Source organism: Pogoniulus pusillus, chromosome 4 (assembly GCF_015220805.1).
Source record: "Pogoniulus pusillus isolate bPogPus1 chromosome 4, bPogPus1.pri, whole genome shotgun sequence".
Taxonomy (NCBI): Eukaryota; Metazoa; Chordata; class Aves; order Piciformes; family Lybiidae; genus Pogoniulus; species Pogoniulus pusillus.
The window spans coordinates 31,267,478-31,282,896 of record NC_087267.1 but is presented as its reverse complement, the minus strand read 5'-3'; the positions used below and the strand labels follow the sequence as shown (position 1 = coordinate 31,282,896).

The following is a 15,419-nucleotide window of genomic DNA, read 5'->3' as shown; positions in this document are numbered from 1 at the left end:
ATTGCCAAACCTCCTTGAATATGTAAGAATATTGAGATGAAAAACTGAAACTCAAGGAAGTCCTAAGCCACAAATAATTGAATCCTGGGAGTATACTTAGAGAAATATTCCATTTGTTTCCTTCTCTTATGAAATATATGTTTTACAGTTACAGGGCAACAATAAAAGCACATAAAATGCAGTCTTACTTAGACCTTCTTTTTGATCAGTGCCAGAGAAGGGATACTAGGCTTGATGGCTCTTGGAACTGCTGCAGTGATCTTGTGCTCATGTGTGAAAAAGCATGTTTTTTGTCATAACGTGCTCAGATACTTACTGTCTAATGCAAAGAAATCAGGAGGAAAGTGTTGATACTTTATCCAGTAACACATACAAGGTGGAAGGTTTGAAGCACTGCTGGTAACAAATTATATTTTTCAGAGATAGCATGGATAATGCTAAACACAGTCATCTGCTGTGTTTGGCAAAGTGAGAATAGCCTGAACAAAGCAGATTAAGAATTCCCTTTTGTTCTAGGTTCTGTGGAGACCTATTCAGAGGAGAAAGCAAAAAAAATCAAGTCAGAATATGAAAAGAAACTCCAAGCCATGAATAAAGAGCTGCAGAGACTTCAAACAGCGCAAAAGGAACATGCACGATTGCTTAAAAATCAGTCTCAATATGAAAAACAACTCAAGAAACTTCAGCAGGAGGTGACAGAGATGAAGAAAACCAAGGTATGTTTCCATATATTGAAGTGTACAATGAGTGTTTACTGAAAAGTAGATAGTGTTTATTTGCCAGGTAACTGTTTATGCTTTCAGGTTTTTGAGCAGCTGACAGCAAGAAGTGAAGGCTAGGCCATTCCTAGGGGAGAGGGAGGGCTTTTAGGTTAATGAACATATATTACGGTGTCAAATATGGAGAAGCTTATGCTGCTATTGTTAGCTGTTACTCAGCACTGAGAAACGATGGCAAAGTAGATGGAGGATATAAATTGCTAAAAGCATGTAATATACTGGAGGATGGCAGTCTGACAAAGAAACTGTATGTGAAGATAGGGAACAGCATCGAGTCAGTCATCAGCAAGTTTGCAGATGACACCAAGCTGGGGGCAGATGTGGCTGAGTTGGAGGGCAGAAGGGCTCTGCAGCGGGACCTTGACCGCCTGGACAGATGGGCAGAGGCCAATGGGATGGCATTCAATAGCTCCAAGTGCAGGGTGCTGCACTTTGGCCACAACAACCCCATGCAGAGATACAGGCTGGGGTTGGAGAGCAGCCAAACAGAGAGGGATCTGGGGGTACTGATTGATACCCGCCTGAACATGAGCCAGCAGTGTGCCCAGGTGGCCAAGAGAGCCAATGGCATCCTGGCCTGCATCAAGAATTGGTGTGGTCAGCAGGAGCAGGGAGGTCATTCTGCCCCTGTACTCTGCACTGGTTAGACCACACCTTGAGTACTGCATTCAGTTCTGGGCTCCCCAGTTTAGGAGGGACACTGAGATGCTTGAGCGTGTCCAGAGAAGGGCGACGAGGCTGGTGAGAGGCCTCGAGCAGAAGCCCTACGAGGAGAGGCTGAGAGAGCCGGGATTGTTCAGCCTGGAGAAGAGGAGGCTCAGGGGTGACCTTATTGCTGTCTACAACTACCTGAGGGGTGGTTGTGGCCAGGAGGAGGTTGCTCTCTTCTCTCAGGTGGCCAGCACCAGAACGAGAGGACACAGCCTCAGGCTGCGCCAGGGGAGATTTAGGCTTGAGGTGAGGAGAAAGTTCTTCACTGAGAGAGTCATTGGACACTGGAATGGGCTGCCCAGGGAGGTGGTGGAGTCTCCGTCCCTGGGGCTGTTCAAGGCAAGATTGGACGTGGCACTTGGTGCCATGGTCTAGCCTTGAGCTCTGTGGTAAAGGGTTGGACTTGATCTGTGAGGTCTCTTCCAACCCTGATAATACAGTGATACTGTGATACTTCTGTGTAAATGCCTTTTCTGATTGATGTCCTCTTTACAGGTTCGCTTGATGAAGCAAATGAAGGAAGAGCAGGAGAAAGCTAGAATGACTGAATCTAGAAGAAATAGAGAGATTGCACAACTTAAAAAGGAGCAACGCAAACGAGAGGTGATTTAACAGATCAAGAACTCTTAATTTAGGACAATTATCTGTCCTTAGGATGTGTGTCTGCTTGCAAGCCTGCACCATGTGTATGCATTCGCTAAGGCAGACCTGTACCTATGCATTTTAACTGATCGAGATACACATAATTCGGTGTAATGTCAATGGTGACTAAGTTCCTAGCTTCAGGTGATGAGTGGGACAAATAGAAGGCTTATTGAATATATGTATCAGTATTGTTTTTATTAGTGAACCTTCATAAAACTGTTACTACCTCCTTTCTTGCATGATAGTGAATTGATGTAGTAAAATGCTGGTTTTCATTCTGCACTAGAACAAGAAACAATTGTGACTTGACTGTGTCACTTCATGTATCAACAATTTTGGCAACTTGTATTTGTGTGCAAAGGTCTTTCTTTATACAATACAGTCCTTGTGGCAAATAATGGAAAAAATATCGTGTGCTACTTGTGTTTTTTCACAGCATCAACTCAAGCTTCTGGAAGCTCAGAAAAGAAATCAAGAAGTCATTCTGCGTCGCAAAACCGAAGAGGTATTGTGGTAAAACTAATGCATCTCAGAAAGCAAAGTGCTGTTTTATTGATGTAACTTAGAACACAGTTTTGTGGAGAAGTAATTGTCTCTCTGCACTCTCAGGTTACAGCCCTTCGTCGGCAAGTAAGGCCTCTGTCTGATAAAGTGGCAGGAAAAGTAAGTCGAAAGCTGAGCTTGCCTGAGCATCCTATACAGGAAGCAAGTTCTTGCTCATCGTTTGAGCATGATGGTTCAAGAACAGCAACACAACAAAAGATGAGAATTCCTGTTGCAAGGGTTCAGGCATTATCTGTAACTGCAACAAATGGAACAGGGTAAGGATTAAAGCTGCTTACTACTCTCTTCAGAGAACTGAAAATTGCATGAACTTTCTAGCAGGTAATCTTGCAATGGTACACAATGTGGTAGTTATTTTTCAAACTCCTGTTGTGTTTGCAAAATGGACATTTGTTTGGGTGGGTTTTTTTTGAACATCTGTGTAACAAATGCAATTCAGATTTTTTGGGCTTAAGATAGAGTGGAATAGTATTAAATGGCATTGAAGGAACAATAATTTGACACCCCTCCCCCCCCAAATTTCAAAATGTAGTTGATTTATACTCTTAAAGAGAAATGCCCTTGATAGTCCAATGCCTGTAGCATTCTTAAGTGCAAAGTAAAACTTACTGGAAAGCTGTTTACTGTATTACGTTTATTAGGTTTACTGGTGATCTTCCACTGTGGTTTGAAGCAGATACTTGTATTAATAGAGAACAGCTCTTAAGTGGCATTTGATTTCAGTGGTGCATTTCAGAAGATGCCACAGTGTAAAATACCTGTTTTTTCCAATCTAATATATTACAGTACAGTAGAGTTCAGGGCTGTGTGCAGTGTAACTGCTTTAGACTTACATATATGTTTCTACTGAATTTATCACAGAAAGAAATATCAACGAAAAGCAGTGACAAGCAGAGTTTACTCCTCAAGGGCAGCCAGGATGAAGTGGCAGTTACTTGAACGCAGGGTGACTGATATCATTATGCAGAAGATGACAATTTCCAATATGGAGGCAGATATGAACAGGTTACTTACGGTGGGTCATCTGCTATGCACTATTGGCTGTATCTTTGCATGAAATAAGGAAAGAGCAGTGCATTTATGTTCACTGTAAATAAGCTGCTGTGATAATGGCATAGAGAAAATTACTTGGAATCCATTGCAGTCATTGAAGACACTCTTAATGAGCATATGAACCATGGGGCTACTGTGCTTAAAAAGAAATAAAAAGCACATTGTTAGGGTCACTTGCAAATTTATTCATGTATTCGTCCATATAGCTTCTTCCTATAGAAATCATATATCGGTTAAAACAAGGAACAGAAAATGCTTAAATCCCCATAGTATATACTAATTCCTTCTTCTGTAATGTTGTGTCTTTGGGGAAAATAGCAACGTGAAGAACTTACCAGAAGAAGAGAAAAGCTTTCAAAGAAAAGGGAGAAGCTCATGAAGGATGGAGGTGGCAGTGAAGCAGATAGAAACGTTCAAAACGTAAATGAAGAGATGGAATCATTAACTGCAAATATAGACTACATTAACGACAGCATTTCTGATTGCCAAGCAAACATTATGCAAATGGAGGAAGCAAAGGTAGGTCAAATGATGCAAAAATGGTAAAATGGAGAAAAGAAAAAACAACATCGGTCCTGAAAATGTTCTCATTTAGAAGCAAATGTTGGTTTGCTGCCTAATTATTCAACCACAAAATAAAAAAAGGGTGAAAACTCAGGTGAAGTTTGATATGAGGAGTGTTTATACAATTAAACCTTCAGATCTGAGATTTCATGTCAATAGTGCAATGCAAGTGAAGACTACAAAGCATTTAAATGTCAAAAGTGGCTGATTTCTGTTCTGATGGCATTATTATAATTTGTGGCACTGAAGTCTTAACAGCTTGTATTCTCTTCCTGCATTTGTCGACATCTTTCTCCTCTCTTGTTTAGTTTTTGTGTACTTCAAATATATTTTTATGTAAGAATTCACATTCTTTATATAGTGTTATTATTCAGCAATGGTGCTGTAATAATAAAGAGCCTTTTTCAGGTCAAGTTGCTTGTTTAGGGTTGCCATTTTCAAACAGAAAATTTCCTTTTGCTAAATTACTACCACAATTGGTGTAGAAATGTGAATGTTACCAAAAGGAAGTGTCCAGGAAGGCTGAACACTGTTCTGGAGGGAACTCTTAAGGGCACAGGAGCACACTGTCCCCATGTGCCAAAAGACAAGTTGGTTGGGAAGAAGGCTGGCCTGTCTAAATTGAGAGGTTTGGTTGCTGCTTAGGGAGAAAAGGAGGGTCTGTGGTCATTGGAAGAAGAGACAGGCCATTTGGGAGGGCTACAAGATTGTCATGAGACTAGGGAGAAAATCAGAAAGGCCAAAGTCTAATTGGAAATTTATTTGGCTTCTCTTATTGAAGAGAGCAGGAAATGCTTCTACAAGTATAATAATAACTAGAGGAGGACTACAGAGAATCTCTGTCCTTTGGATTCGGTGGGAGAACATAGTGGTCAAGGATGAGGAAAAGGCTGAGATTCTTAATACCTTTTTGCCTCAGTCTTAATGTGCTAAGACCAGTTGCTGGCTAGATACCCAGCCTCCTGAGCTGGAAGCAAGGGTTGGGGAGTAGAATGAAGTCCCCATAGTCCAAGAGGAGATGATTAGTGACCTGCTGCACCACTTACACATATAGAAGTCTATGGGGCTGAATGGCATATATCCAGGAGTACTGAGGGAGCTGGTGGAAGTGCTTACCAAGCTACTTTCCGTCATTTACCAGTAGTCATGGTTAAATGGGAAACTCCTAGCTGACTGGAGATTTGCAGATGTTATGCCTGTCTACAAGAAGGGCCAGAAGGAGGCTCCAGGAGGACTTGGGAAACTGCAGACCTTCTCAACCTGAGCTCAGTGCTAGTGAAGGTCGTGGGACTGGTTATCTTGACTGCCGTTATGCAACAAGTGCAGGGCAACAAAATGATCAGGCCCAGTTGATATGGGTTCATGAAGGCCAGGTCCTACTTAACAAACCTGATCTTCTATGACAATGTGACCCACTTAGTGGATGAAGGAAAGGCTGTGTATGTTGTTTATCTGGGCTTTAGAAAAGCTCTTGACAGCATTTCTCACATCATCCTCCTGGAGAAACTGGCTGCTTTTGGCTTGGATGGGTTGATGCTTTGCTGGATTAAGAACTGGATGGATGGCCAGGCCCAACGGGTGGTGTTGGAGTTAAGTCCAGTTGGTAGATGGTCACTAATGGTGCTTCCCAGAGCTCAGTATGGGGCATGTTCTATTTAATATCTGTAGCAATGTTTTGGGTGAGGAAATAGAGTGCCCACTCAATAAGTTTGCAGATGACACTAAGTTGTTTGGGAGTGCTGATCTGCTTGAGGATAGGAGGGCTCTGCAGAGAGATCTGTGTGGGCTGAATGGCTGTACTGAGGCCAGTTGTTTGAGGTTTAACAAACCCAAATGCTGAGTCCTGCACTTGGGTCACACAAACCCTGTGCAATACTACAGGCTTGGGGTAGAGTGGCTGCTGAAAAAGATGTAATGATGCTGGTTGACAGTGGTCTGCACTTGAGCCAACAGCATGCCCAGATGGTCAAGAAGGCAAACAGCATCCTGGCCTGTATCAGCAATAGTGTTGGCCAGCAGGAGTAAGGAAGTCATTGTGCCCTTGTACCTGGGCACTGAGAAGCAGTGAAATTCAAATGTGAAAAACTTTTAAAATGTGCACTATACCATACATAATCTAGCAGGAAGATTTCCCCACATACAGTCTCCTTGGTCTCTTGGCATGTGGTGACATGAGGTCTGAGCTATAATATTTATTGGTACTTTTATATCGCAGTGCTTGAGTTCTCTTTCTCTCTTATCTTGGGCTAATGTGTACTTTAATGCATGTTTCTTGAATTTTAGATAGCATGTTGCAAAGTTACAGGACTGTACTAGTAAAATAGTGAGCACAAAAGGCTTACTTCTTAAAGGTACTGGAGTGCTTAACACTGATTGAGAGTAATTGGAAGAAAGATGAGCAAAAGACTAGAGGGAGAAATGTTCGGATGCATGAAGACTGCTGAGATTGAAAAAACGCTCTAATTTTTGTATCCTCTGAGTAGCTTTGCTTGTAGAAAGAAGTGTTTTGAGTATGAGTTTGATTAAAGTTTTCTAATAGGAAAGAAAGCGAGGCATTTGAAGAAATTGGGAGTGCTGCAGAATCTGTAGTGTGGGAATATTTCATAAAATAAAACTTTGAGGCATGATTTAGACATACCAGGTGGATGAACTGGGTGATAATGCAGCTTTCTCACTCTGTTTTCTGTGACTACGGTACGGGCTTGAAAAATAAAAGGTGATGTTTTTCAGACTGAGAACTTTTGTTGTTGCATACATAGGAAGAAGGAGAGACCTTGGATGTAACAGCAGTGATTAATGCTTGCACTTTGACAGAAGCTCGATATTTGCTTGATCACTTCCTCACAATGGGTATCAATAAGGTAATGGATTAAGTGAAATAGTCCCGGCACACACATGTCATGTATCAGAAGCAGAGCTGTACTGAGGTCAGGATTGATTAATGTGCTTTAGAGCAAAGCTGGTTGACACTACTGAGTCTCACTTGTTCTCAGTGTGAAGACCTTTGAGATCCACTGTCCTCTTCAACCTGTTGCCTGTTTTTCAACTCCCAATAGATCCTGCTTCACGTCACTAATTGCCTTATATAGCTTTTCAGAATTAAAGTGGTCGTTCTGTGTTTTTCACCAAGCTCCTAAAGAGTGCTCAGGATCTCTGGACTGGCATAGCTGCTTCCTTAAAAATATGTACTTTAAAAAACAATTTTCATGGCTTGTATCGATTCATGGCAAAATTCAGTCAGATCTCTGCTTTCAAGTAGAGCAATAGGGGCTTTTTCTGAAAGCTTTGGGGCTTAATCTTTTTCAAGATTAGTATTTGACAGTTTATAACCCTGGGCACATGTATCATACGCTCCTGCTGCTGCTTTTCTTTCTGTTCTGGAGGCCATGCAAGTGTCATTGGATCAAACAAAACATTTCATGGCTATTGAAATGGGCTTTGGGTCAGTCTCACTGCCCAATTCTCTGTTCATTTTGTTACATTCTTGACTTCATCACTGTGGTTTTTAGAGGGGGGGGGGAGGAAAAGGAATTTCCCACAATCACATTGGCATCTGCAAATTAAAGGCCTTTTATTTTTTTTTTCAGCCCTTGAGCAGGGCTAATAGATACCAAATTATTTGCTGTCAAGTCAGTATGAGAAATGTGCCTCTGACTTACTCTGTCATGATGAAAGGCTCAAATAGTGTTTTTCCTTTTTTTGATATGTAATTACTGTATAGATCTAAAGGTACATTGTCTTGCAAAACTGGCCATCACTACTGTCTGTTCTGCTGTTTGTTTCCATACACAAAATGTGTCTTCCAATATTTAGTTCATGATAAAATCAATCTAATGTGTAAGTCTACTTGCACTTTTTTTCCTCGAGTCACTTAGTCTTGTTATCCTATAAGTCTTTGAGGTGTGTTGTACCTTCTTTTTCTCCTACTATATTTGGAAATCATTCTTACTAGATTACCTTTAGTGTATTTTCAACAACTAAAACAATTCCTGCTAATCCGTGGATCACATGGACTCTTCTTAAGTTAGGCCATGCAGCCTTTCGGCAGAAGCTAAAGGCTTGCAGTGATTCTCGCATAGGGAAGACTGTGGTCTTGGGGTTGGCTTTTTGTTGAGCTTTTTGGTTGTGACTCTCTATTTTACTTTTTACTGTCAAAGAGTAGCATTGGTAATAATTAAAAGTACTTGTGAAAATTTGAGGTGCTGATCTTTCAGTTGCTACTCTTAATGTAAAAGCTGTGGGTTGTACTTGAAGGTCATGACAAGCTTAGTCACTAGATGTATTTTTGCAAGAAAGAGTCCAAGGAGCACAAAGTAAATGAATGCTTTAATGATTGTGTCAAATAAAAGCTTATTTTTTTAAAAAGACAGTCTTCAAGTTGTGAGAGTACAAATACAAACAATGTACACCTTGTAATCTTAAAGTTTTGTCAATTCTTATTTTGTAACAGATGAATGGTGGTGTCATAGGTTGAGTTGAATCTGCTGATGTGAAAATTCAATACCTTGCTGATGCCACCCCAGCTTCAAAATTTAAGCCCTGGTTGCAGAGCAAAGTATTATGGGGCTTGAAGTTTAGATTATAACATGAGCATCTTCCTGTTTGGTTTCTGTTTCTGGGGTGTTGGTCTTTTCCATTGTGCTGGCTGCCACATGCTTGGGTCGGGGGGATTTATTGCTGGCTTCTGCTTTTGCTAAGGTAGTTGTATAGCATATCATCTCAAACTCTTTATTTCAACCCAGATGTTTTTTCTGTGTTACTTTCCTTCTCCCCTGCATGGGGCCTGGGGGGCTCATGAGAGCAGGCTCTGTTAATGCAGGGCAGGTGGTAAAACACTTGTTGTGTTGTTTTTTCCTCCTAGGGTCTCCAGGCAGCTCAGAAAGAAGCTCAGATCAAAGTTCTTGAGGGACGCCTTAAGCAGACAGAAATTACTAGTGCTACTCAAAACCAACTGCTGTTTCATATGCTAAAAGAAAAAGCTGAGTTAAATCCTGAACTCGATGCTTTGCTGGGTCATGCTTTGCAAGGTAATTTTGTCATCTCTTCTGAGTAGACAGCTGCATGTCATGTTGGCTTCCTGTGCATGCTGCACTGGGCGTTCTAGGCTATTTCTTTTCTGAATAGATGCTGTATTTTAACATCTCAAACTCTATTTCACAATGATATGCATGTGTGTCATTTTAAAGTGTATTCCACAGCAACGAAATGTGGGAAATAAGTGGGTTTTTATTATTGAGAGCACTTAAATTTAAATAAGCTGCTTGTTATTTTTACAGAAGACTATGCACTTGTAATTTGGTATGGTTTTAACTTCCAAATGTGAAAATCTAAATATGAAATCCTGGTCCATTTTTCATATGCTAGTGATTTTGAAAGTGGTGTCATACGTCTGTTACGGCATCTATTCTACTTCTCGTGAGATGATATTAAGGAAAATTTAGAACACATTAAGTACTTTTGTTTTTCTACTTCTTTTAAATGGATATGTTTTGATTGGAGTGTTGCTTTTGTTTCCTTGTTGCCGTTATTTACACAGACCTAGATAGCATACCGATGGGTAAGTATGTTTAGCTTTCTGTGTACTGTACAGCTGCATGAGTAACTAATCATTCATGTTCACTAACTGGTGCATCTTAGAATTTGTGAGTGTGTCGAGTTTGTGCAAGCTGTTACGTAGATGTACTCATTACCATGAGCTTACAGAGCACTTCTTCCCTTCTGAAACCACTCATAGCTCTTCATATTAGTAAGATTTGTCAGATAAGTGAGCACAGAAAACAGAGCTGTATTGCAAATTCACAACTTGCTACTCAGAAAAATGTAGTATGGTCAGGCTGCATAAAGCTATATTGTATTGCTGTAGTTGTGAAAAATTCTGCTTATCTTTTGGGGTCTGACAAGAAACATTCTTACTGTGTAGGTGATTTTTAACCTTTGCAGCTGTGCAAATTTTCTCTTGCTTTTTCAACACGAGTTTATTTACTGACTTCCCTGATCTCACTGAGGAAAGGAGTCTTTGGTTGACATTGCTTTAACATAATTCCCCAATACATTATTTTTTTCTCCACTCCCTTCTAGCCTCAAAATCAGCTGTGCTTGAAACGTGAAAAAAAATTCCTGATGTCAATTACAATTCTTTTTGTGGTGTCTTCTGTTACTTCTAATGCCATTTTGCTGTCCTGTGCTAGTTTGCATAGGCATTTGAAAGATTTCAAAGCACAAGACTGCCTGAAAATGTAGAGATCATCATCTAGTGTAAGCTGTCAGGAACTGCCAGCTTCCTGAGAGGTGACACCTGAAGAGCTATGTCAGGGCATCGTGCTGTATACAGCCCATATTTATTCAGGAACCTCAGATGTTAACATCGTGGTATACCTGAAGTAGACTCGTAGTGTGTAGGAATGTGTGTGTGTTCACCCTTCTGAAGTAAGAGCAATGTTTCTCCAGCCAAGAAGTTACCACTGCATTTTCCTTAGGTCTGAACAGGCTTTTGCTCATTAACAGCATCTTGATGCATTGAAACAGTATCTGTATCATCAAAATATTTATGAAGTATCTCACTAAAGAAGCTTTTTAACACTTTGCAAGCATGAACTCAGGCATTGAAAACACCTAAGCCACTTGGGACTATGATAATGCTTTATAGGAAGCAATCTTCACTGTGGGTACCTCTTATCTCTACCATTCTAACCTTAGTCCAAACTGAAATCCACAGCGTTGGTAATCTGTGTTTTTTAGATCACTAGTGGCTAAACACATTTTTTTTCTTCATGGAGTTCAGAGTGTTGTAGTGAGGCTTTGAGATTGACAGCTGGTTAGCATGGATTCTGTTGATGCAGGGGTTCTCTTAATACCTGCCACAATTCCCAGAGGTGGAAGTTGAGATGGCAGCAGATCCTGAGACCAATTTCACTAAGCTGCCTGAACTCAGTGGTCAGTAATCAGCCGGTCTCTTCCCAAGCAGAGAGTTTGCAGTTGCATGACACTTATGCACCATTCCTTTGATGCTTGCTATCAGTTCTGATATCCTCACAAGTTCTTTGCCCTTTGAATACACTTGGCTTGAAGTTTGGACATTCCTTACTGAAGTTGTGCATCTACATGCAAGACTTGAGAAAAGAGTGTAGTCTGCAGCAAACAGATCATAGGCTTGAGTTTTGCCTCTGAGAATGGATTTTCAGTGCATACTTGCCTTGTGTGAGGATGAGACCTCTGTCATTTGCTAGCCCACCTATTCCTGTGGAGTGTTAATATGACCACAAAATCAAGTCCTGAAGCAATGCTGAGTGACTCCTTCCTGAAGGAGCTGCTTTTCCTTCCTACCTGTGACAACTAAAATGTTCATGGAAGTGACTCTCTGCCACGTACATGCAGATTTTGAGAAGGCTGCTTGCATGTAATTGCCTCTGGGAGAACTGTGCTGGTGCATTGTACTGGTATTGTCCAGTTGCCTCTGCATGAAGATGAAGACAAGTTGGCAGAGAAGTCCTACTGTTCTTCTGTCACTGGCTTATTAGCAGATATCCAAGCTGCTCCTCACAACCTGTACTGCCTTTACTAACTATCTTGCCTCTTTCAAAATCCCTTCTCCCTCTTGCAGATTCTTGCTCTTCTGCCTCTTCTCCTTTCCTCTTGTTGTTTGTCTGCTTAGGAGATTTGTGTAGTCTTTCTGTGCTGAATTGCAGATAAACTGAAGAACAATACCTATTCGGTCACATGAATCCAAGCCTCCAAATAAAATCCCATATCATGTGGCTATCGTACACTTTGGATTTTGTTGCTTGTAAAAGCTGATGGCAAGTTCTTTGAGAAGGTCGTGTAGTATCTCCCCAGTATGAATCTTAAACTTTAAAAGAATGCATTTATTTTATTGATACTGCCTTTGTGGCTTGCTGAAAGGAGCAGTATTCGAGATCCTCTCTTCTGCAGAAGGCAGAGCATGACAGGACATACAGAAAAGATTTAATGTGGGCTGAAATCCAGAATGAGACAGAAGTTCAGAGTGCTATTCCTGTGACTCTGCTTTCTCTCTAATATTGTTAGATTTCTTAAGAGTTACATGATCAAAACTAATAACGCAGTCGAGTACCTCTGAAGTGTGTTGTTGATGGTGGTGCTAGGTTGATGTTTTGACTTTTTCAGGAGTTTTTTATAGACAGACCATACATAAGAAGGCAGCATTTTCCTCTCAGTTTCTTCCAGGATGCAGCTGGAGACCATACAGAGAATCATTTTGAATGGAAAAGACCTCTTAAGATCAAGTCCAACCATTATCTAACTCTGCCAAGTCTGGTGCTAAATCATGTCCCTTAGCACCATATATGTGTGTCTTTTACACACATTTAGGGGTGATGGCTTGCCTACCTTGTAGGGGATCCATCTTTCCTTTTTCTCCAAACCATGAACTTGCACTTAGAACATATACCTGGACAAACCTGTTTTAATATGAGTACCAAATGTGTCCATTCTATGCATTACAAATTATATCTACCTTTTGGCATTAAGCTAAAGCATCTTTACTAATAAAGAGAAGATGTAATGGAATGTAATTGGAGGTTATTTGACTCTTAAAATGTCATGATTCTATTAACAATAGAGCTTGCTTGTAGGAATGTATTCCCTATGTTCTTCACTTAGGCTAAAACATATTAGAATAATGTTCCAGTTAGGGGGTTTCATTTCCATATGATTTGAAACTTATGTATGCCCTAAACTGATTGTCTCAGCTTAATGTTTTATATCATTTGCATGCAGACATGCTCATCTGATTTGGGGAGTGTGTTAATGTGACATGCATGCTGGTTTTGTCTTTTGTGGACAGCTTTTGTGTACCCATTTTACTTCAGTAGTTTTTGTTGTTTTTTTACTGAACAACTGCATTTTACATGAATTTCTGTACAATTAATTGCTCTTTAGGAAGCAATTCTGTAGTTTTAAATGGTGGCATCATGCGGTTTTGAAAGCTAAATGCTTGTATGCTAAAAGTGCTTGCTTCTTGTCAGCCCAAATTGTGCCATTCTAACTAGGTAGTTTTTTTTTTTTTTTCATTATAGCCAGGCTCTGTCTTGGAGCAAGAATTTGACCAAAAGAAAAAAAAAAAAGAGGAGGAATAGGCAATCTTACTTACCTACTTGATTCATATCCTGCCCCTCCTGTGTCTTACAGTTCATATCACAGTATCACCAAGGTTGGAAGAGACCTCATAGATCATCAAGTCCAACCCTTTACCACAGAGCTCAAGGCTAGACCATGGCACCAAGTGCCACGTCCAATCCTGCCTTGAACAGCTCCAGGGATGGCAACTCCACCACCTCCCCGGGCAGCCCATTCCAGTATCCAATGACTCTCTCAGAGAAGAACTTTCTCCTCACCTCGAGCCTAAATTTCCTTTACTTTATCTGTGTTTTTTCCAGATTACTTTGTCTTTTTTGTTCCAGATTTCCTTCTAGTATTTATTTCTGGATTTCTGTCGTGCCTGTTGCTCTGCTACAATAGCTAGAGGACCACATTTAGCACAGTATGCCTAGACATATGATTTCTTTTGAAGAGGGCTGCGTAACAATTAGTCAAGATAGTTTGAAACCCTCTGCTTTATGTATGCTGTTCATGTACATTTGATGTTGTCAGAGTTGCTTCATACAGCCCCTGAATACGTTTAATCTTGTTGTATATGGACAGGCTAACATTACTCTTTTGGAAATTTTTCTAGAAAATGTGGAAGATAGTAGTGATGAGGATGCCCCACTGCATAGTCCTGGGATGGAAGGAAGGTGAGCATCCTTTGTTAGCATGTAACTGGATCTAGTTCTATAAAAATTACTGTCACTTTCTCTTTTGATAACATTATGTATTTACTGGAAGATACCTCTGATATTATTTTGTTTCACTTTGCCCACCATTTCAATAGATAGAAGCATCAAATAAAAATACACATTCTGGAAAATTCATGTTTTATCTAACTATGATACAATTTTTCTTTTAGTTCATTATCTTCAGATCTTTTGAAACTTTGTGGTGAAGTCAAACCCAAAAGCAAGGTAGGAATGTCCATTCTTAACTCTAGAAACTTCAATGAAGACATGCAAAAGGTGAAGTGGTGCACTTGTGTGATACTTCTCTCTGAGAAGCAGTGGTACAAATGTGCATTTTCAATAATTTGTGGTTGAGTTTTTATGGTTTCAGAATGAGTTCTGTTCTTCTAATTACTGGCAGTCCAAAGCAGAGTAGATTTGCAGGTTCTTGTTAAGCTGCAGTTTAAAGTTAATGCCAGTGAGAAGTGAACGTGGTTATTGCTTGCAATTTTCTATGATTATGGTCATAAACATAAAGGAAGTTCATGAAATAGAGGCTTGCCTCCTGGTTCTTAATTACAGTAGCATTTGAGGTATGTATCTGGGCTGGCTGCAGTTTCAAGTTGGCAACAGTGGAAAATGAAAATGTGTGCACTGATTGTGGTTTTGCTTCTGTGCTCACAGGAGCATAAACCAAGTTTGCAAAGGAAATAGCAGCTTAGCCTCCATTCTATCTGCAGCTGCCTTTGGAGAAATATGTTGATGCTGACTGTTGCATTATTGTTAGTGTTCACTGGTGTGATGGTTTGGGCTCTTACCCGCCCCCCCACACTTTGTATTTGCCCCAGCTAACTCAGACGGACCCTGGGAATATAGACGAAGCAATTTATTTACAGCTAGCAGAATTTACAAGCAGCTATTTACAATATATACAGTTATATACAATTATATACAGAAATATACAAAGGATAAACAATACAGAAGCACAACTCCCCTCCCAGAAACCTGAGTCCCCAGGAGGGGCTTTCAAACCACCCCTACACCTCCCCCAGCCCTCTCAACCTTACCCCAATTCTCAGGAAGAAGAGAGGTGCAGCCAAGAGGTTAGGGAGCAAGGTTAGTAGGAGCAAGGTTAATGAGATGTGACTAGGTCTGAAGGCAAAGGCAGAAGAAAAAAAACAAAATGGAGAAAGTTTACTTCTTCCCAGAAATCTCAGCGTAACTGTGAGAGAAGGAGACACAATTGTTTTTCATTCCACTGCCTGTTATCAAGTTCTTTTACCAAAACGTTCCAGCTTGCTTCTAACTAGCA

General features: G+C 40.5%; 1 protein-coding gene across 7 annotated transcripts in view; it reads left to right on the top strand.

Moving 5' to 3' along the window:
• Positions 1-15,419, top strand: part of KIF21A (kinesin family member 21A) — a 91,472-nt gene that overhangs the window by 50,837 nt on the left and 25,216 nt on the right. For 4 of the 7 annotated variants that reach the window (XM_064142469.1, XM_064142471.1, XM_064142476.1 and 1 more), the window contains 11 exons: positions 517-716; positions 1,986-2,093; positions 2,572-2,640; positions 2,745-2,956; positions 3,561-3,714; positions 4,071-4,271; positions 7,076-7,177; positions 9,178-9,343; positions 9,853-9,873; positions 14,026-14,086; positions 14,299-14,353. In XM_064142469.1, the coding sequence (XP_063998539.1) occupies positions 517-716; positions 1,986-2,093; positions 2,572-2,640; positions 2,745-2,956; positions 3,561-3,714; positions 4,071-4,271; positions 7,076-7,177; positions 9,178-9,343; positions 9,853-9,873; positions 14,026-14,086; positions 14,299-14,353 (1,349 nt within the window). The remainder of the gene's footprint in view (positions 1-516; positions 717-1,985; positions 2,094-2,571; positions 2,641-2,744; positions 2,957-3,560; positions 3,715-4,070; positions 4,272-7,075; positions 7,178-9,177; positions 9,344-9,852; positions 9,874-14,025; positions 14,087-14,298; positions 14,354-15,419) is intronic. The other 3 variants (XM_064142470.1, XM_064142472.1, XM_064142473.1) reach the window with 2 other exon arrangements.